Source organism: Rissa tridactyla, chromosome 23 (genome assembly GCF_028500815.1).
Source record: "Rissa tridactyla isolate bRisTri1 chromosome 23, bRisTri1.patW.cur.20221130, whole genome shotgun sequence".
Classification (NCBI taxonomy): Eukaryota; Metazoa; Chordata; class Aves; order Charadriiformes; family Laridae; genus Rissa; species Rissa tridactyla.
Window position 1 is genome coordinate 1,243,692 of NC_071488.1, and position 20,464 is coordinate 1,264,155.

Genomic DNA, 20,464 nt, shown 5'->3' on the forward strand with positions numbered 1-20,464 from the left:
TATTTTGGGGAGGGGACCTTCCAGGCTCCACACGAGCAAGGAACGGGCTGCCCAGGGAGGTGGTGGAACTGTTATCCCGAGATGTATGTAAAAGGCTGGCAGATGCAGTGCTCAGTGACGTGGTTGAGTGATGCTCTTTGTCAGAGCTTGGTCGGTGGTTGGGCTGGATGAGCTGAAAGGTCCCTTCCAACCCCGGCAATTCTAGGATTCTAAGTACAAATGGGGGCACCCCTGGACAGACCAGCTTAGCACAGAATCACAGGATGGTTTGGGTTGGAAAGGACCTTGAAGACCACCCAGTTCCCCCCCCTGCCCTGGGCAGGGACACCTCCCACCAGCCCAGGTGGCTCCAAGCCCCGTCCAACCTGGCCTTGAACCCCTCCAGGGATGGGGCAGCCACAGCTTCTCTGGGCAACCTGCGCCAGGGGCTCACCCCCCTCACAGCCAAGAATTCCTGCCTCACATCTCATCTAAATTAGACAGAGCTTCTGCTCAGAGCCCTCCTGCTGCTGGTGCGGTGCCAGAGCGAGCCCACCTCTCCCGGCCGCCCCGAGGGTGCCCGGCTGCCTGCGCTGGGGGGGCTCTGGGGACACGCGTGAGCTCTGCCCACTCCAGCGCTTTGCAGCTGAAACTGTGAGGAGGAGAAACACGCTCACGGGTGCCTGCGCTTACCCAGGTGTCGTCTCACCTCTACGAGCCGTCGGGCAACGCCACAGGCCACTGGTCGTGGTGTCAAACAGAAGAAAAGGGGAACAAAAGGAGAAAGGGCAAAAACCACCAGGAGTCTGCTCGTTGTCAGAAGACAATGAATCAGAACCATTCACGTTAGCCCCAATTTAAGTAGCATTTTGTTGGGTCATTTGGCTAAAACTGGCAGCAAAGCAAGAAATAACCCTGAACAGCCGCCCCCACTGGCGTGGGAAGCCAGTGAAGCTAGCGGGACGTTTGTTAGGGGCCCCAGGGCGCTCCAAGCTCAGCACTCTGCTGGGAAGATCCAGAGGGAGCTAAGAAATGCTTCTAGCGATCGTATGGCTGCAGGAAAAGGCAGGGCTGAGCCCTGGAAACGCGAAACGCGAGCCTTCCTTAGGCGCAGGGCTCAGCCTCGCTGCCTCCGCAAGCCCCATGGGCTAATTCTAGTCACCTAGGGAGGGGAACCGGGTCCCTGCAGCCCTTCAGGTGGACAAGTCCCAGCGGAGACCCGCCGTGACAGGAGACAGGTTGTGGAGAAGCAGCTGGAGATCACAGAGCTTAAGGAGCATTTAATCAAATGACGGCTGCGAGCTTCCCTCAGCGCAATCCGAGATCTTTAGTGACACTAACACGGCCCCTGAGAGGAGAACAGGCACCGGGGGGGGCGGGAGAACACTTTAAAGCCCCATTTCCAAAGACTCATTAGAATTGCTGCAGACAGATAATGATGTGACAGCCCCTGGAGAAGTGAATAATTTATACCAATAAAAATTATAAATATAACACTCTCTCCATGATGTGTGTTTTGACCCAGACCGTGCAGAGCGCTCCGCGGCTGAGTGTTTGGCGCACCGAGTGTGCAAGGCTACTGGGAGAAATAAAATCCCATTTAGAAAGTGTCAGTTGCTGCATCTTCTGGCGTTTAGGGCTACAGAGCTTCATCAGGCTCTTTTCTGGAGAGTCTGAAGGACTCGGACACTTCCTGTCTTTGGGCTCAGCTTAATTAAAAAAAAAGCTACAGTTACGGAAGTGTTAAGTGCAGAACAAGCAATACAATTTAACGACCCTCGTCGTGGCCCAGCTGCACTCTCATGATGTGTCATTGCAGCTACCTGAAGGATCTGGTTTTCAGGACGGTTTAACCTACGAGGCCTCTGCAGCATTAAAGAAAAAAATAGCAAAAGCCGCCAAGTGCCAGAGCCGACCACGGGAGGCTGGTCCAGTCCCTGCCCCTACCCCCAGGCTCCCTGCAGCCGGCAGAAAGCTGCTTTTGGGGCACCTTCTTCTCGTTAGCGCCGAGAGGGGCTCAGGAAGCGGCCGCGTGGGCCATGATGCCGGTGGAGATGGGATGACACGGTGGTGATGGGACGCACACTCTCCCCAGCACGTTTTGCTTTAGCGGGGCTGTGATGGAACCCGTTGGCTCCAGTGCGGTCCTGAGACCTGCGCCAGACGGGGTGTGCAGAGGGGAAACCCGCTGCCCCGCAGGATGTTTGCTCCAGCTCACCCTGTAACGGGCCGACGGTCACAGCAGCCTTGCCATGAGGGCGTGCAAAGTTGCCCGTGGCTAGTGGAGCTCCGGCAGAGGTTGTCCCCTGCGTGCGGGCAGGGCAGGACGGAGCTGGGCACCCTTTGGGTCCCAGCCCTCCCTACCTGTGAACTGGGCGCTGAGGACCTGGGGGTTGTGGATGATGTCCTTCCAGAGCTGCTCGAACTCGGGGATCCTTGCAACGTTTTGCAGCAGCCGCACAAGGTCCCGGCCGATCATGAAGCAGTCCATGAACTGGGGAAAGGAGGGGGGGGGGGGAAAAAAAATAAATATTTCATGCACTGTTTACCTGTTCCTGAGCTGGGGGAAGGGAGAAGGCACCGGGGGGCAGGAGGAGGGGAAGGGAGGAACGGTCAGTCCTTCAACCTGACCGCCGGCTCCAGATGATTCACTCTTTGCACAATATCTACACTCCTGCCCCTGGCAGCCTGCCCCTCTTTTGAAGCTAGCGGGTTCTGAGAGGCAGGGTGACAGGCGGGAAGGTCAGCCGCTATTTTAAAATGTTCTTTCTCTTGTAAAGCAAACAATCGGCCCATAAATCTGACATTTTCTCTCCAGGACCGCAGCCAGGCTCTGGAGCTAGGACTTGACACTGGGTCCTTCCCGCCAGCAAGGGGGAAGGGGAGAGCGGGCAGCACTTGACCGGCGGGCAGGGAGCTGCGGAGCCAGCGCGTCCCGCGGGGCTAGGATGCCAGCGCAAGGATTTCTGCCTGCACCTGGCTTTGGTGGCTTCTCCTGCACGCTACGGACCAGAGCGTGGCCTGGAGTTGGCTACTGTGGTCTCTCGAAGCCTGCGAAGACACTGGCTGCCTCCCGAAGGGAGGAACCACTGTTCTTGCAGCTACGCTGCGCCACAAGCACTGAGGTGCCACAGCAGCAGAGAGAACGGCTTCACCCCTCGTGGCCTGAATAAAGAGAGACTGAAATGAGGCAGCCCCCCTAAAACAGCTGCTCTCCCCCTCCCTACAGCCTGGCCTGACGGCACAGCTGGTGTAAATGGGTTTAAAACCCACTCACAGCCTGCTCTGAGAATGAGCCACCCAGCGCTGCCCGTGCAGCACAAACTGGGGGAGACTGGGGAACCGGCGTCTTCCAGGAACACGGGCAACGCCACCACCCGCAGACAGCAACTGCCCCAGGAGGCAGGTCCCTCTTCCCAGCCATCCCTTGATGCGCTCACCCGTTCACGGAGGAGGGAGATGCAGAAATCCACCTCCTTTTGCCGGAGCACCTGGAGCTGAGACGTGCCATGATGGTCCACGATAAGCCGCAGGTACGTGTACACCGCCATGGCTATCAAGAGGCTGCTTTTCAGCACCCACTCTCTGCAAAGGGAAAAATAAAGAGAAAACACCTTCAGTCACCTCCGTGAGGGAACCGCAGCCAGAAACGATATCAACGTGGGGACTCAGGATGGAGGAAACTGAGGCACCAAGGAAACGGTGAGGGCAGGGACTCCAGCCTGACGTGCCAGCCTGGAGAATGTTCACCCACGGACCATTCCCTGCTTCCTACCGGGTGCTTCCTACGCTTGGTCCACCTCTTCCTCCCCCAGGATAGTCCCGTCACAGCCTGCCGCCTGGGTGCTGGCACCCCGAGCTCTCTGGCAGGGTGGCAGACAGGCTCATGGGAAGCGCTGGGTGGACTTCCAGGGCCACAGAGATGTTCACTGCCACAACAATCCCAGGTATTTGCAATCGCAAGCAATAAAAGCGCTCAGGAACAGCTGCTCCACAAATAGACTTGACCTCAATACTAACACCAACCACCACCGGAGCCTCTTCACTGGTCTCTGTAGCCAGAACAGCACCGAGCAAGAGACAATCACAGAATCGCCTAGGTTGGAAGGGGCCTTTAAGATCATCGAGTCCAACCAGGACAAGCTATGAAGGACGTTTCCATGCGATCAGGCCCCAAACACTCCCATGCACAGCCCTGTGGAGGTGGTTTCGTGCTCCCCTGCCACCAGTCTGCCAGTGCCAAGTGGATTAATCCAGCAAAACGGGTGGCATCCTGAGCAGCAGGTCAGGCACGGGCGGCTCTCGAGCCCCGCGCTGGGCTGGGAGGCAGCTCCCGCAGCACTGGGGGCAGAAGAGTCATAGAACGGTCGAGGTTGGAAGGGACCTTTAAGATCATGGAGTCCAACCATCAGCCCAACACACCCAACACCAAGCCCAACAACAACTCAATGCCAAACCCACCACCACCCCACATCCCTCAGCACCGCGTCTGCCGGGCGTTTAAATCCCTCCAGGGGTGGCAACTCCACCCCTGCCCTGGGCAGCCTGGGCCAACAACCCTTTTGGGGAAGAAGTTTCTCCCAACATCCATCCTAAACCTCCGCTGGCGCAACTTGAGGCCATTTCCTCTTGTCCTGTGGCCTGTTCCTTGGGAGAAGAGACCAAGCCCCAACTCTCTACATCCTCCTTTCAGGAAGTTGTAGGGAGCGAGAAGGTCTCTCCTCAGCCCCAGAGCTGCCCCAGCTTGACCAGGCAACGGTGTGTGGGGCAGAAGGGAAAAAGCTGCCATGACCGAACGGCAAGAACTGGGAAAAACCAGATGTGCTTACGATGAAATACCAGGGAGACTGGCGAGAGCTGTGTATAGAGGGTCTGCGGCAGGAGGGACAGGGCAGCCCCGTGGTGGGCACAGCAGGAATCTGTCCTACCTCGGGGAAGGACAGGGGCCAGCAGGGCTCTGCTCCGCACAGGGCTCTGCTCTCCGGGCCAGCTTTCTGGAACCAGGTTGATTTCCCAGCCTCGTGTCCCGATGTGCTTCAGCTCTGCCCCCTTGGAGCGGCAGAACCCACCGGCAAAGCGTTTCCATCGGCCACTCTGCCGCCGTCTCCTGCCGGCTGGGCGTGCCGCCTTCGCAGGCTCCCCTATCTAAGCGTGACAATAAACACCCTCGGTCCGTACGAAGGACCTCGCCAGCTGGGTTATTCGCGCTGGATGCCAAGAGCGGGCCAGGCCGACTCGGTGCCTCCAGCGTGATCGATCACCCCCAGCATCCCCCGGCTCGGGGAGCTGTAAATCACACGTCCCGTGGAAGCGCCACCGCTGCGCGCAGCAGCTGCCATGCCAGGGCCACCAGCCCAGCGGCAAATGACTCAGCTGCCCTAAATCACCGTGGCCGGGGAGCCTGGGGAAGATGTGACAAGTGTTTGCTTTCCCAGGCTCTTCTCCCTGCATCTCACTGGATGCCAGGAGCAGGTTAATTAGTCGTCAGGGCGGGCTGGCGCTGAGCGGAGGTTACGTTAGGGAGGATGTGGGAGTAATTAAGGCCGGGATCCCCGGGGGGCCAGCAGGTCAGCATTCCCCCCTTTTCCCAGCGAGGGCCACGCAGAAAAGAAAAATGCTGCCAAAGGAGGGCAAAAGCCACCCGGAGCCACGGGATTCATCGATCCGACAGGCAGAGAAAATGAAAACACCGGGAGGAAGCATCGCGCTCGTGCCGCCATCAGCAGCGAGCAGCTCCATTAACACGCGGCGTTGGAGAGGCAGAGGACTCGCCTCCCCTGCGAGGCGGGCAGTGCTTGAGAAGCAGCTTTGCTGTAACTGTTTTTAATTAAACCAAGCGCTCGCCACTCTGAATGTGGCATCAGATCTTCACATGCGTGGCTTTAATTAAAGCTCTGGCTTTCCCCTAATCAAAGCACATAAATCCCGGCAAGGAGCTGCAGGTTCTCCCTTGGGCTGGCTTCTAGCCCTCAGCTCGCCCCGCGCTCAGGCGCTTTCTGTGCTGCTACAGTCGGTGTCATCGACACCCCAGCAACACCTTCAACAGGGGCCGAGCCTTCTCCTCTGACATCTGCTCCTCTGACAAACTCAAGTGACAAAGTTCCGCTGTTACTCAGCGCCTGGAGCTTTCTCCCACCGACCCACGGCCAGATGTGGCTCTGGATCACCGCTGTGAAGCTGCTATTTCTCCCCCAGCCCAGCCATTCACAGTTATTTGTTCGCAAGACGAGAGCTGTCGCTCTTTGGCAAGACGAGGAGCACTTCCGAGGCGCTCCGAGGCACGGGGCGGCCGCGGCGAGTAGCACCAACGCACGAGAAAACCACCTCAAGAGCTGGCAGGGGCTTAAATACGGCTGGGGAGAGAAGAGCTGAGCTTAGCAGACGGGCAGGCGAGGCAATACGGCGAAGCAGCGAAGGGCAGCCAAGCCCAGGAGACCTCGGAGGGTCCCTCCTTCCCGTGCCCGGTGGGGCACTAGGTGGCACTCGCAGCAGCACGCACCCGCCCAGCTATTGCTGGAATAATAATTAAAAAAAAAGAAATCACTAGGACTGTTAGCTGTGGCCAAATAAATGCTTTAACAACTTGATTGTTAACCGCAGTAATAAGCGATTTCGAGGAGAATCGCTGCCGTTACAGACAGCCCTCGGTGAAAAGCTATAGGCTGTTTAAAAATAATGGCTCTGCCCAGCCAAAGGCTGCAGTTTGGAATTCTGCTTATCATCAATTAGCGGCTGCTTTGCCAACAAAGGACAATGCGGAACCCATAGGACAATGCTTCCCAGCTGGCCTGTCCCCAGCAAATTAAAGTTGCAGCCCTGATGAAGCAGGAGCCGTTTAAGCACAGGAAGTTTTTTGGAATTAACTCTGTCCTTCTCCTCCAAAAAGGAACACCTCCCCTTGCAGCTCTCGGGGAAACTCAGGAAGAAAATATTCCTGGGATGTTGTTCCAGAGCCACGCGTGCCCCTCGGGCACACTGGGCAATGTCACCCCCCTGGCCGGAGGGCGGGCTAGCCACCTACGGGGTGCCACACACTCGGGAATGGCCGTGTCCTCGCACAGGGCTCGGGGACAGCCATCAGCCTGGGCACATCATCTTATTTGACGCGACGCACGGACCCTCTCCGAGCCCCACAGAGGAGGTTTGCTAATGGAGGGACTTCAGGACACCCTCCCACACACAACCTGCTGCGAAGAGGGCTCCAAGAGCTAGAAATTTATGCCAGGGCTTGAAAAATATGCTTGGTAACGCAGCGAGGGGACGCGGAGGACTTTTGGCGCAGAAAACCCCAAGCAACAGGCTCCCAGGCAAACTGTCACTGCAACACACCGCCCCGGAGTCTGTCTCTTGGAGGGAGCAGGACAAGCAGACCAGGAGCCTCCTCCCTTGCTTCGCGCCCGGCCGCCGCTCTCTTCAGACCCAGCCTTGGCCACAGCCTCCTGACAGCTGTACCTTTGCTCCGTCAGGATCTCCAGGACGTTCTCGGCCAGCCAGATATTCTTCGCCGTCACATCCCCACCTGAAAGCAGAGAGGGAGAGGGAAGAGAAAAGCCAGGCAGATGAACCGGCGCGGTTCTGTTGCCAGACTCGACTGAACCACCGACCGCTTCGATCCCTGCGTCCCCAGTGAGGCAAAGTTAATTACGGAGTTTTGCTCCCTGTCTGAAGAACACGCTCCTGCCTGCTCCCTCTCTGCCTGCCCCGCGTCCTTGGCTGTCCCTAGATATCGCACATCTCTAGGCACAAGTGTCTTTTTGATAGGGAATCAAGGGGTCTTTGCTGCAAGAGTATTCTTGCAAAAGCAGCGTGCTAATATGGAGTCAGTAATTACCCTTCTGGAAAGCAAAGGAGAAGCCAGAAAGGGATGAGATTCAGTAGCCGGAAAAGAGAAAACATTTGTATCTGCTGAGCCTACAAAGGGGAGACGGTGTCTGCAAAGAGTGCCCAGACTCTCAAATAAAGGCCAAAGGTGTCCAAGTGGCACCTCGCGCCCCCGGTGTGGGCCTTCAGCACGAAGCCGGAGCCTTTGGCCGCCGTTGCTGGGAGCGGAGAGGGACTCCTGCTCGCCGGGGCACGGAAAATGCCTAAAGCAGGCAAGCCAAAACAATGGGATCATAACAATTAAGGCATCGTAAAAGTGGTGAGAAGTGAGACAGCGGCGTCCTTCCAGAACAGAAGGGGCCCTGAACGGGGAGGTGCAACCGAGGGGAAACAAGGGATGCCTTCACCAGTGGTTTTTAAGACGTTCTGTGTTTACACTGTGACAATGGGGCCAGGGCAGCTTGGCTCGTGCTCAGGACTCTGTCCCCTCCCTCCCCATTCTTCCTCCCCTGAAGAGCAGACACGGCAATTTCCAATGCGGGCTGCCCAGCCCCGTGTCACAGGCGCGGACAATAAAAACACAATGTCAGGTTTTACGGTGGGACATTAAATTCCTCCTCCGTGGACGTCAGTGACCGGCACCAGCGCCCGGCAGAGAACACGGAAGAGGCACCGTTCCTGTGAATCCGGAAAGGCGTGTGTGCGCGCACGGTTGTGGGGTGCTTACACCGAGGGCTGGGGAGAACGTGCTGCAGGCCACCACACGGCCAGTGCCAGCTCCCTGGAGGGGCTACTGACTCGACGTGGGGAGAAGCGGCCTCTCTGATGCGTTACAGAGGAGCCACACGCACGGCTCTTGCCATCCCAGAGGTCAGAGCAGGGACTAAGGATGATCCTGGGGCTCTTGCGCAGTGCTGCGGGGTGAGAGCTGGCAGCAACAGGAACCAATACGCTTCCTGGCTGTGCCAGCATCTGCCAGAAGCCTCCTGGCGCGCTCTGTGATTCACCCCTCGTAGAGGCTGTTGGGAGCAAGGCTTATCCTCTGCCTCATCCTCCCTGGAGAGATTTCCTCACCAGACAGGTTGGGGCAGGCTCGGTGCCTGCAGTGAGCCCTGCTCCTGCCTGTCAGCTGGGGACAGAGACATTCAGGAAGTCTGTCCCGATGGCAGCACAGTCTCTGGCTCTGACGCCAAGCGCAGCACGCCACGAGTCAGCCCTGGTCCGCCACTGGCAGCGTCCAGCCCTGGCACTGAGCTGGGGGGACACGGGCAGCAGTCACCTCACTCCCACGGCACAACTCACCCGCGATCTGCTTCATGAAGGTCATGCAGACGCCGTCGGCACCGAGCACCCCGCTCTTCACCAGCTCCCGCAGCAGCCACACCAGCTGGGCAGAGGGAGAAACGGGTGTCGCTTTTGCCACAGCCTCCCCCAGGACACCTCTCCCCAGCACTGGGGCTGTCTCAGCTGGCAAACGCCGCCACGTTTCACTTCCCCGAGTCCTTAACATGGAGCAAAGGAGCTCCGGCTGCCCCCCAAGCCCTCCACGCTCAAACACCCTCTGCCTGGAGGGTGTGAAAAGAGCGATCTCGGGGAGAAAACCTCCTCACCTGGGTCCGGCAGGTGTCCTGCAGCTTCAAGTACTTCTCCATGAGAATGTGGTTGATCTTGTTGAGAACGATGTTCATGCCATCTCGGCTCACCAGCGCCAAGTCCCGGTAGCACTGCAGCAGAGAAGAAGGGGAGGAGATGGTTACAGATGAAAGAAAACATACAACGGTTTTGTCAAACCTGACCAGATAACAGCAAATAAACGAATCTCAGGGCAAGAGCACCGAGGCAGGCACCTGAGTCAGCAGCCCCAAGCCAGGCCGGGAGAGCCATTAATTCCCCGGGGCGTTATAAATCGACAGCTGGGTTCCCTGGGTCCAGCTCCAGGAGCCAAAGGTTTCTCACTCCAGAACGGACGCCTGGGGGTGTCCCTGTCCCCTCATCCCAGCCCTCCCCGCACCCTGCCACCACACGGCTCGGGAGAGACCAGCGCTCGAGGGAAAAGACAGACAGCGGTCCTTCAGGAAGGAGCGGGCAAGGAACAGGCACAGCCAGGTGGCTTAAGCCCCCCACTGCTCCAGTCTCCCTGCCACCAGTGACCACCGGCACCACACCGTAGATGCCCGCAGGACTCGGGGTCGCTACGACGCGATGCTGGTTCGACCCGGCTGCATGGGAGCTCCGGGGAGATGCGGGAGCGGAGGCGGCTTGTCCCTGTGCCACCCGCTCCTGCTCGCACACGCCTTCCGAGCTCAGACAGAGCTGACTTTGGAGACAGTCTGGCTCAAAACCACACTGCCACATCGGCTTATTTCGGGTTCGAAATCCAGACATCCTGCCCACGGTCCAAAGCAGCAGATTTGGTGGGGTTGTGCTGTGGGATCGTAGGGAAAGGAAGGACTTTCTCCATCTCGTCTGCCACCAGCAGCCAGACAAAGAGCTGGCCAGAGAGAGAGCAAAGGTGCTGGCTCTCCCTTCCCCTCTGCTCGGACAGCAGGGGGTGGAGGGTGATTAGGAAGTAATTTGCTATGCGGTTCTGCATGAATGTTCATTTGCACCAGTAAATGTCATGATATTCCAGAGAGCAGGGGTCTGGTCTCTGCATCCTCCTTTAGAGAGTTAATGAGGCCTCAAAAGATCTCTTTGATTAGGATCCCTGTGCTCAGCCTTTCCCCCCTCCCGTTTTCATACAGCTCTCTGTAAAATAAATAAATATATTTAGAAAATCCCAAACAACAACAAAAAAGAATCCAATAGGTGTAGACTCTTTGGGGCCTTTAATTGCTTTTGAAATGCTAAATGAATACCCACAGTGCAGAGCCAGACTCGAAGTCTCCACGCGGCTGCCTACCTGGCCAGGGACGAACATCTCCCTCCCCTGCACCAGCTTTGGACCAGAAACGCAGACAGCACACCAACGGGACACGCGGGGGACGGAACCGGCCCAGGACACAGCCGGTCAGGAAGCACGCGGATGGCAGTTCCCCCGCGGGTCTGCCCAAACTCAAAGCTTTTACTTTGTTTGGGTAACGACGGTGGTGTTCGGGTCCCTGCCTGGATCCCACCCGCTGTGCTCCACGACAGGGTTACGACTGCCCACCGCCCCTGGCACGTCCCTCTCGCCCTCAGGAGCGGCGACAAGATGAACATTTTTCATCTTAGTAGCTTTTCCTGGTGGTCAGTAGCTTCTGTGCTCAAAGAACTCATGTTTTTCCGGGTGAAACACCCAGGCATTGGTTTTCTGCCGGATGTGTGCGAGGTGCAGCATCCGCATTCGCCTTTAAAGCCACCAAGATGTGCCGTGACACGGCCCTGAGCGTGTGGGTTAGCTCGCGAGCGGCTGGGCCGATTCCAGCAGCAGCTTCAGGAGAAGGGCTGGAACCAACAGCTCGAAGAAACACTGAGGGATTCACTTCTGGTTGAGTCGCTAAGTCCCAGGAGGAAGGCCCCCGTAATCCCATTACCCAGGGAAGTTTGGCAGCTCTTCGTCTTGCTGACAGCATCCTTCCTCAACCCCTGTAGGCAAACACGGCAGAAACCAGAGCTCAAACCACACCTACGACACTGCGGGTCCTTGGCCCAAAGAACAGCCGGCCAGAGGAGAACAATTCCCGTTTTACCAGGGTCACGGCAGTACGGCATGGCACCGAGCGGTCGCTGAGCTGGGTCAGACTGGGCTCCTGATTAACTATAACCCAAAGGAAGGTGCTGGGAGACAAATCTTCAGGGCTTCAGCAGATGGGGGTGGGGAGAAAACCTGAATTTCTTGATTACTGCCAAGGCTGCAAACAATCCATCCTCTCCTCCCGCTCTCGGCAGATCGGGGCCGCCACTCGCTCAGGCCATTTAATTAATGGGAAGGAACAAATGATAAATGTTCACTTTAAATGAGGGGAGAAGAAAAACAAAAGACGACAGCTATGGAGTGGAGGAGAGAGGTCCTCCTCCCACCCAGCAGCGGGGCAGGAGAGGCACACGATGGAGGAGATGCCGGGGAAGTGCTGGGCTCATCCGCAGGGAGGGCTCCGTGCACTCTGATCCCGGAGCAGTGCGTTAATTAAAGGGAGAGGTGCCAGGTGGAGGAGGGAGATCTGACGGATCAGCGGCTGTCACTTTGATATTTGAAGGCGGTCAAGTGTCCCTGCTCGCAGCTGGACAAGTTTAGCAGGGCTCCTCTCTCCTGGCTGGAGCGCAGAGGCAACACAGGGGGAGGAGGAGACCCTCCGGCTTCTGCCCACCCTCGCCGCGGCGAGGGCAGGGCTGTGCCACCATTCCTTTAATCCACCGGCAAGGGGACGGGGCAGCTCGACCCCCCGCCCGAAAAGGAAGGGAGATGTGTTTTAAACAGCCTCGCTGGGGGGAAACAGGGGATACCTCCACCTCCCCTCCACGCACCAGCAGCCGCAGGTGGGCGACACGGTGGAAGATGCACCGGATCTGCACGCCGGGGACAGACACCCACTGAAGAAATACAAGATGACCAAGCAGATGGCGCGAGATGCCTCTGCTGGCATGCTGGGACTGGAGTCTGCTCGGCTTCCAGGGCAACAAGCACTAAAATACCCTTGAACGCAAACATATCTATGATATCCCTCATTTTTGGGGCAAAACACCAGGTCCCAGGAGGACGGTGACGCCTTGTGGGGTATGGTTGATTCGGTATCACTTCCACACCAACCTCGCTGGGTTCGGTGCTCGCGTGCTGACACCCGAGCTGCAAATCTTCACCCGTGACCAGAGATGGGAATGGCCACTTGTCCTGGTTTGAGGGACACTACTGTGGACAACCAGGGCTGTCCGCACTGCGCATCCTGGACCCGCGGGCTTCTCGCTGGAGGATGGAGAGAGCTCTGCCCTCTGCTTGATGACTTCAGAGCTCTCTCAAGATGCCGTACCAGTCAGGCAGACGTTAACCCCTCTTCACAGTCAGGGAGCAAAGGCAGGGAGTAATTTCCCCTCCAAAGCCTGGTAGAAAAATCCCTGACCATCTCCCTGTCCTTGCTGTCTGGCTACAGGGCAGGTGGCAGCAACAGATGACATCAGAGCCCAGCAGAGCGGCAGATCCAATTACTCCCTAAGAAAAGTAACGTGCTCCGAAGAGCAGATCTGACAAGAGCAGGAGGACCAGCCACCTCTAATTAATGCTGCCATGAGCAGCAAAGCATGTCCCCAGCCTGCCATCTCCAAGAGACGGCGTGGGCACCTGCCAGCAGCAGGGCCACAAGGGAGCCCGACCGCTCGCCCCTCTGCCAGAGGAGACCACGGGGGGGGACGTGCCGGGCAGGTTTATCCCGGCCCCTCGCAGCGGGATGGCGGCAAGTGGCATTCAGATGGAAAGCTGGAGCCTGCCGGACTCGCTCAACCTTTGCTTCCAGTGTATGGAAGTGTAGGGAAAGCACCTGCCCTGCGAGCCTTATGCTCAGTCAACCACGTCTGGATACCCCCCACCGCATCCCAGCCGTGGTCCACCACGTTCTAGAGGGGAGAAGAGCATTTTGTTCCATGTGGAGGAGGCTCACCCTTTGGAAGACAACTACTCAGCAACTAGAAATACCCTTTGGCTCCTGCAGCGCCTTGGAAAGAAGAATGCGGTCAGCAATGCTCCGAGCCTCAGCTGGATTCAGCCTCTCCAGGCTTCCAAGTCCTGCACTCAGCGCAGGAGGCAGAACCAGGCTGGAGTGGAAGGACAGCAGGGCTGGGGACTCTACGGTCAGGGTTTGGGAAGGCTTGAAGCCTTCCAAGGAGAGCAGAACTCAGCCATCCAACCCATGAGAAACCTGACTCGCACCAGCCCCGTAAGCAATCAGGCCTAAAGGCTCCCAGGAGAAGTGTGTTTTGCTTTCAAGAATCGATTTCTGGGGAATGGAGCTGTACCTCCATTGACAAGGACCATCCCATCCAGCAATGCTGAGGCAGCTCCGAGTTCCGGGAGCTAATGCGGATCTATCGCTTTGGTGGAAAGAGCTCTGCCTTCATAGCAGCGATTAAATCAAGAGAGAATATCGCATGAGTCACCACCTTCGGTCCAGCGCAGCGCCAGGATTTACAGAGCATCCCTAATGGCACGCCACTCAGCCCCGCTCGCGACAGACCCCGCCGCCTTCAAGAGCCCACTTCAAGCCTTTTAAATCCTGCCCAACACCTGCCAACCGAAATGCATCCAAACAAGGGCCCCCGGGTACCGCTGGCCACGCACGGCCCTTCCAACAGGGCTTTTGTTTCTCCTCCTCTGGTTTCTATAACAGAACATCATTTTCAACTCCCTCCCGAGCACCCCCAGTTTGTAGCAACAGCGTCAAACCCCCACCCGACATCTTGAGAACACAAAACATTCATCTTCCTGTAGGTAATTTCAATTTTAAAATCGCAGTTTACAGCGTCGTTAAGAAGAGTTATTTAAAAATTAAATCCGGTCTGTGAAATTAATAGAGGTGGACTGCTAAAAAGCAATTTTCTCTAGGAATTGAACATGTTCCTCCTTTGGAGTCTCAGTGATTATTTCTGTAGGCATCTACATCTGGCTTCCAGCACGCCAACCCGTTCTGGGCCTCCAAAGACAAGACAGAAACTGGGAAAGGCCTTACAGTTTCTTGAAGAATCAGTACTCGCCTCCCACGGCGAAAACCAATTAATTCTGGGGCTGTGAAAGAACCCAGCCGAGCTCCCTTCCCTGGCGGCAGCGCCTGTGTTCCCCTGAGCGGCAGCTGCTGCAGCCCCTGTGCCACGTGGCTGCAACAAAACCAGGACCAGCCCAAGCAAAGTCATTGCCCTGCTACAATAAACACAGCTCAACGCTGAGGGTTCCGGCCAGGCGCCTTCCGATGCCTGCACGAGACCCAGAACTTCCCCAGCTCCCAGTCCCCGGCTGCCTGGAAACACAAGAAAAAAAACTCTGGTGGACAAAGTTTGGGCACTCACCGAGGGGCGCAGACGTGCCTTACCTTCTGCGCCTGAGCAGGTTCCGTCAAGACCAGAGTGAAAAGACCCAGGCAGATCTCCTCGTGCTGCGGCGTTCCTTTACATATCTGGGAGAGAAAGAGGCAAGCGCCGTCGGTGAGCGGGCGAGATGGGACGTTAGGGGACGGTCAGGGAAGCAACAGGAGGAGGAAACCCCTCTCCAACCCACCAAATGGGTGCTCAACGGAGCACCCAGCGAGGAATTCAAAGCTGGATCACAAGGGAAGACAGAAAACATCCAGGGTCTCTTGAACACTTGTACCCCGTTGCAAAGTTAGCGCTGGTGCAAATCTCTTGGTACCGAGAGCTTTCCAGTGGTTTCCGTCAGACCACTCCAGGATCTCTCGTTACTGAGGGGCAACAAAGCCTCAGACTCTTGCCCGTGGTTGAGGCCCTGGCCGGGCTCTTCTTACAGACTTTCCTACAACCTCGTCATCAAGCGGGAAAGTGTTTCATGAGCTTCAGAGCCCTAAAAATCCAGCCTGTGTTGCCAACCTTTTCCCATTAAGGGAAAGCAACTCTGTGCCACTGACTGCAACAGCCCAAGGTGTTCCGGGGAGGAAAAAATGCAACCACCATGTCTGAGAGCCCATTAACATGTCAGACGACAGCTTCCCTTATACGGTAACATCTGCAGCTTGCCGGCAAGTATTTTAAGCCCATGCAGAGTTAGAAATAAATGCTCTGTCCCTCAACAGAAAGGCTGAACCTGCCCTTTCCAGGTCTGGAGTCCGGCTGTTTGGAGGCCAGGAAAAAGCTGATCCGAGCAGCGCAGTAGAAAAAATATAGGAGAAATGCAAACAGCAGCAGCACACGCACAGTGACGGAGTCCTGCGTGCGTGCACACGTACACAGCACCCGTGCGCTGGGAGACACACAGGCTCGGCCACATTTCAGCGAGAAATTGCACTGCAGGTTGGCTTCCAAACAGGCGATTAGGCACAGACTAAAGTCACGGTGTCGCTTTGTCTTTTAACTCTAAGAGCTCTGGGAATCCTTGACAGGCTGAGAGCGGCGAGAGCACGGCAGGCTCTGCTCCCCAGCCTCTTCCCATCCGCCTGGTCTTTGAGCCTCGCTAATAGCGCCCGCACCCACTCCCTCGGAGGGAGCGCCGTGCAGGTACAATACACCACGAGTTATTTCCTCCAGACAGGATTTCTCATCTCTCAAGGAGCTGACACTTACGTGAGCATTGAGGGCATCGTTAGCTTCCCTCTCCGACAGCCCGTTGGTTAGTGAAGTCACGATGCCCACGCATCTCTCCAGTCTCTGAAAGAAAGAGAAGCCAAACATCACGAACTGGGAAGCACAAACACTCCAGCACATCCTCGCCGGCACAAGGGAGGGCCGAGGCTGCTTTGACCCCCACCCAAACACCTGAACAGACAGAAAACCAGCCAGCGAGGCAACAGCCGCTCTTGGCTCGTGTCAAGGCTCCGAACCTCCTGCCAGCTGGAGAAGCCACCGCTTCATCAACGTTCATTTATTCGCAGGTTTGGGCTTTAAATACTCTGCTGACACCACTCAAGGAGCCAAAAAGCAAATGTGTGATTATTCGGCGATACTAATACTGATGTCACTTTGATATGAGGCCAAGACACTGTTGTGCAAAGGCTGAATTTGAGGCAGGGCTGTCAGTCCTTGCTCTGAGCGCGGAGCTGCAGCCCGGGACGACGAGCTGTCCCTGTCCCGGCATCCAGCAGCTCCCATCCATCTGGGAACACCGGGCTGCGGGGCAGCAGCCTGGAAACCTTCTGTCCTCCTCACTTAACGTCTGAGCAACTGCTGGCTGAGAATAAGCAGCAGGAGCAGATGTTCGCATGCAAACGCCCCGAGGGATGAAGTGACGGGAAGGGCCACAAAGTCAGGAGTGGTAAGTTACAAGAGCGCAGGCATGGAAATACTTGGAAAAGCAAACGGCAAAGGCTTCCACTCCACTGGAGAGAATTCAGAGCTGTCCCCTCTCCACGTAGAACTGGTTTCTTCTCTCCGGCGGTCTGGACACCAGTGTTAGCCGATGTTGGCCTCTGGAGTGAGGAAAATGTGAGCAGAGCAGTGTGACTCCGGGCACGGGGACGCCATCTCCTCTCCCCACCTCGCGGCGCCGTCTCAGACACGGTGACGGAAGGTCCGCGTGGACTCAGGGGCTCACCACATGCTCTGGCACCAGCAGTGACACCCGAGAGCCTGCAGACGGGTGGAGAGCAGGGATCCAAGGGCTCCTTTAACGCCGGGGTCTCGCTCTCCCACTACGGCTTGCACGGCGAGACAGTGGTCTAAATTAAACCCCACCATAAAGAGCTCCATGGCCATGCGAGGGACATGTGCCCTGTCGTCTTTGCTGGTGCCACCACTTCCATGCCAGAGCCACGGACCCAGCTGGACCGTTTCAGCCACGGCAGCGGCTCAAGGGAAAAGAGGTCTCGCTTTCCTGGAGTTTCCTCGGAGTCTACAGTTAACGGAGCACCTGGGAGAAGCGGCAAAAGCAGCCCCGGATAGGCAAAAAGCAGGTTACAAGAAGGTTATTTCTACAAAGTCACTTTTTGATGAAAATGCAAACACATCGCGCCCATCATGGAACTGATCAGCGACTCCTCTGCATATCAAAGGGGCTGCGGGGAAGAAGCCATTGAGAGAGGGGTCAGCAGTTCTCCCCTCCCGGGCAAAGCAAAAGACGAGGGACTGGTCAGTAAGGCAGAGATAATGCCTTTGAGAACCGGCTTTGTTCCGGGCCCAGCGATGGCATTATGAAAGAGCAATGGGGCAACACCCATGAAAATCTCAACTCTAAAGCAGATGAATTATTTGAAAGGGAGGACAAGATCCAGCAGCTGAAAAAACAGAGTTTGAAAAATCCCAGTGAGAAACAAGACAACTTGTTGGCAGATAATGCGGCCAATGAGCCACCAGAAGAGCTTTGCAAGGAACTTCAAGTGTCAAATAACGTCTTTGAGCTGAGACCTGCCATTGGACCTGCAGGATCGGGGTTTGCTGTTCCCTTCTTGGGATAAACAGGAGACGCACCAACTCGCTACCGCCAGGTACAGAGGTTATTTGAAAACAGTATTTCTACCTTTGAGCAAGTTTAATGTTTCACGCTCCCATAAAAACCTCTGCTGCCTCTACCAAAGCCCACAGTGGATCAAGACGATAATTCCTCCGCGTTACCACCTGGTATGAGATATATTTTTATGATATACCAGTCCTTCCGATCACATCTTTCGCCCCAAAACAGATGTGTTCAATTACTGCCACCAGCAGCTCTGACCACTGCTAGAAGGAAAGACCGGAGGAGGTTTTTCCCTAAACATGGCAGCCTGTTGACTGCAAAAACTCCACGTGCAATGATCACGCACGGTTTTTCCTGTGTATGTTCCGCTTCCTGTTTGTTGGAGTCTTTTAACACAAGAAACACGAAACTTGCGACAATAAATCCATCAGCGCTCAGGAGTATAATTAATACCCGAACTAGTTTCTCCCAACTGACCGAGCTTTTAGTCAAAAGCGCTGCTTTCCAGTGGTTTGAGAGAGGCACCGGAGGAAGGTTTGCTGGATAAAAATATCTCTGGGAAGTCTTCTCCTGGGACTTCTGTTTGCTCGGATACATCACCTTCGCCAAACGTGATCTCCATCACACCCGCTGACCCCCGGCTCCTTCCAGACCTGACGTTCTCAAGGAAAGCTCCGGGTGGGAGCCACCCAGACCCCAGGAGACCCGCTTCGGTAGCCCAGAGCCCATTTCCAAGCCCAACCGAAGTTCCCAGCCATGCCAGGCTCGCAGAGTTACACGGGTCCGAAGCTGGGAACGTTCTGTCCAGACCTGGACAGGACCCAAAACACACACGGGGACCAACGACCGCTTTGAAGGAATATAAATACACTCCAAATGGCAAAGGACAGTTTCCAGACCTTGAGACCTAGTTGTTCCAGTTACCACCCTGTTTTTCTCCTGCAATTGAAACCCAACATGGTATTTTTTTTTTGTCTGCACGGCTTCACGAGCCCCAAATACGCTCGTTTCCATCACACAATAAATAACCAGTCTCTCCCACAAGTCTAGCAGAGCACGAGAGCATCACTGCCCCCATGGCACCGGGGAAGCCGGCCCTACGTCCCCGCGCACTCGCTGAGCTGACCCTGCGAGCCAGATGGAAACCAGTGTTACAGAAGGGCCCCAGCACCGTCTCCGCCTCACTCGGGTCCCTGCAGCGGCTCTTCCGCAGCTCCTCCACACCAGGAACAGATCCTAGTTGTCCTGGGGAGACCCCAAACTTTCCCCACCTGTAAAAAAAAAACATCTCTCTTTTCCCAGACAAAGCTCAACGGGCAGCTATGTATTACAACGAGCGCTATGTAACACTGGGGCCGGTGAACACTGGTCAGAAAGTTTCCCGGCCACTGGGGTGATGAGTTCTATCGGTGCTCAGCCTTCATAACCCCACTCCGCACCCTGCAAGCGGGGCTGGGGTGAGGCACGCAGGGGCCCCGGGGCTGTGAGGTGGGTTTTGCTTAGACCGAGCCCCCTCCCTGCACCGGGCTGGGCAAGGGGAGCAGCCTGTGTCCCCCCCCCGAGCCCATAACCCACCCCCTGGAGCCCGCCCCTGCCCCCAGCCCCAGGCACCTACCTCCTCCAACTCATCCTTGGCATCCAGAAGAGTGGAGACCAGCAACTTCCCTCCTCCTGCTGTTCCCCCCTTCCCCTTCTGCATTTCCATGGCTGGGGGGGGGGAGGGGGCGGGGAGAGGGGGCAGGGCAGCTCCTATCCAGGGGGCTTGGCCTGAGAGGAGCCCCCCCTTTTTCCTTGGCGATCCCCCCCACCCAGCGCTTCCTCGTAGGAGGAGGGGAGGGGGGGTGTTTATGGGATATAGCCCCCCTCCGGAGCACCCCCCCCACTCCTGCAATGGGGTGGAGGGGACGGGGGCACCTCAGGGGCTTCACCCCGAGGGGGGGCGGTACAGGGGGTCGGAGGGCTGTCTCCCCTTCACAGGGGCAGAGGGGCTGCTCTTTGACTAGGGCAGACCGGGGCCCTGCGGCCTTGCTGGGGGGCCTGTGCTCGGGGTGGGGGGCCCTACGGGAGGGTGCTGTGGGGCAGGGTGGGGGTTATGGAGGGATCCGGGGGGGGAGCTGTGGGGAAGGGGGTCCCGGGGCGGGCAGGGGGTCCCCGTCGGCCGTGCCAGAGGAGGCCCGCGGGAAAGGAGCCCCCCGGGGGAGGCCTGCGGTGAGGGTGGGGGGGTCCCGGGGGTGGCCCGCCGCGGTGCCGGGGGTGACAGGTCCCCCGGGGCGAGGCGGGGCGGGCGCTGCGGCTGCCGCCGGGGCCGGGGGGGCTCCGCCGGGAGGCGGGGGGGGTGTCTCGGTGCCGGGGGGAGGGGAGCGGCGGCTCCGCGCCCCCCGCCCAGCGCCGCCGACCGGAAGTCACTGGGAGAGGGACGGGAGAGCCCGGGGGGAAGAGGAAGCGCGGGGCGGCCGGAAGCTCCCGCCCCCTTCCGCCTCCTGGCCAATGGCAGCAGGGAGTGGGCTCGGAGTGACAGCGCGGGCAGCAGGCCGCGGAGGGGGCGGGGCCTCGGGGAGCGGGTCGGCCAATGGGGAGGCGGGGGCGGGACCTGCCCCGGGCGGACGCTCCGCCCTCCCGCTCCCGGGGCGCCGCGTGCGGCCGGGA

General features: G+C 57.6%; 1 protein-coding gene across 1 annotated transcript in view; it reads right to left on the reverse strand.

The window, feature by feature from the left end:
* INTS3 (integrator complex subunit 3) overlaps positions 1 to 19,712 on the reverse strand; it is a 43,498-nt gene extending 23,786 nt beyond the window's left edge. Inside the window, exons 1-8 of the mRNA XM_054182626.1 lie at positions 19,434 to 19,712; positions 15,994 to 16,077; positions 14,793 to 14,876; positions 9,411 to 9,524; positions 9,103 to 9,187; positions 7,432 to 7,498; positions 3,420 to 3,564; positions 2,344 to 2,473 (exon numbers count right to left, since the gene is read on the reverse strand). Of these exons, the coding sequence (XP_054038601.1) occupies positions 2,344 to 2,473; positions 3,420 to 3,564; positions 7,432 to 7,498; positions 9,103 to 9,187; positions 9,411 to 9,524; positions 14,793 to 14,876; positions 15,994 to 16,077; positions 19,434 to 19,523 (799 nt within the window). The 5' untranslated portion in view covers positions 19,524 to 19,712. The remainder of the gene's footprint in view (positions 1 to 2,343; positions 2,474 to 3,419; positions 3,565 to 7,431; positions 7,499 to 9,102; positions 9,188 to 9,410; positions 9,525 to 14,792; positions 14,877 to 15,993; positions 16,078 to 19,433) is intronic.
* Between the last annotated feature and the right edge of the window lie 752 nt (positions 19,713 to 20,464).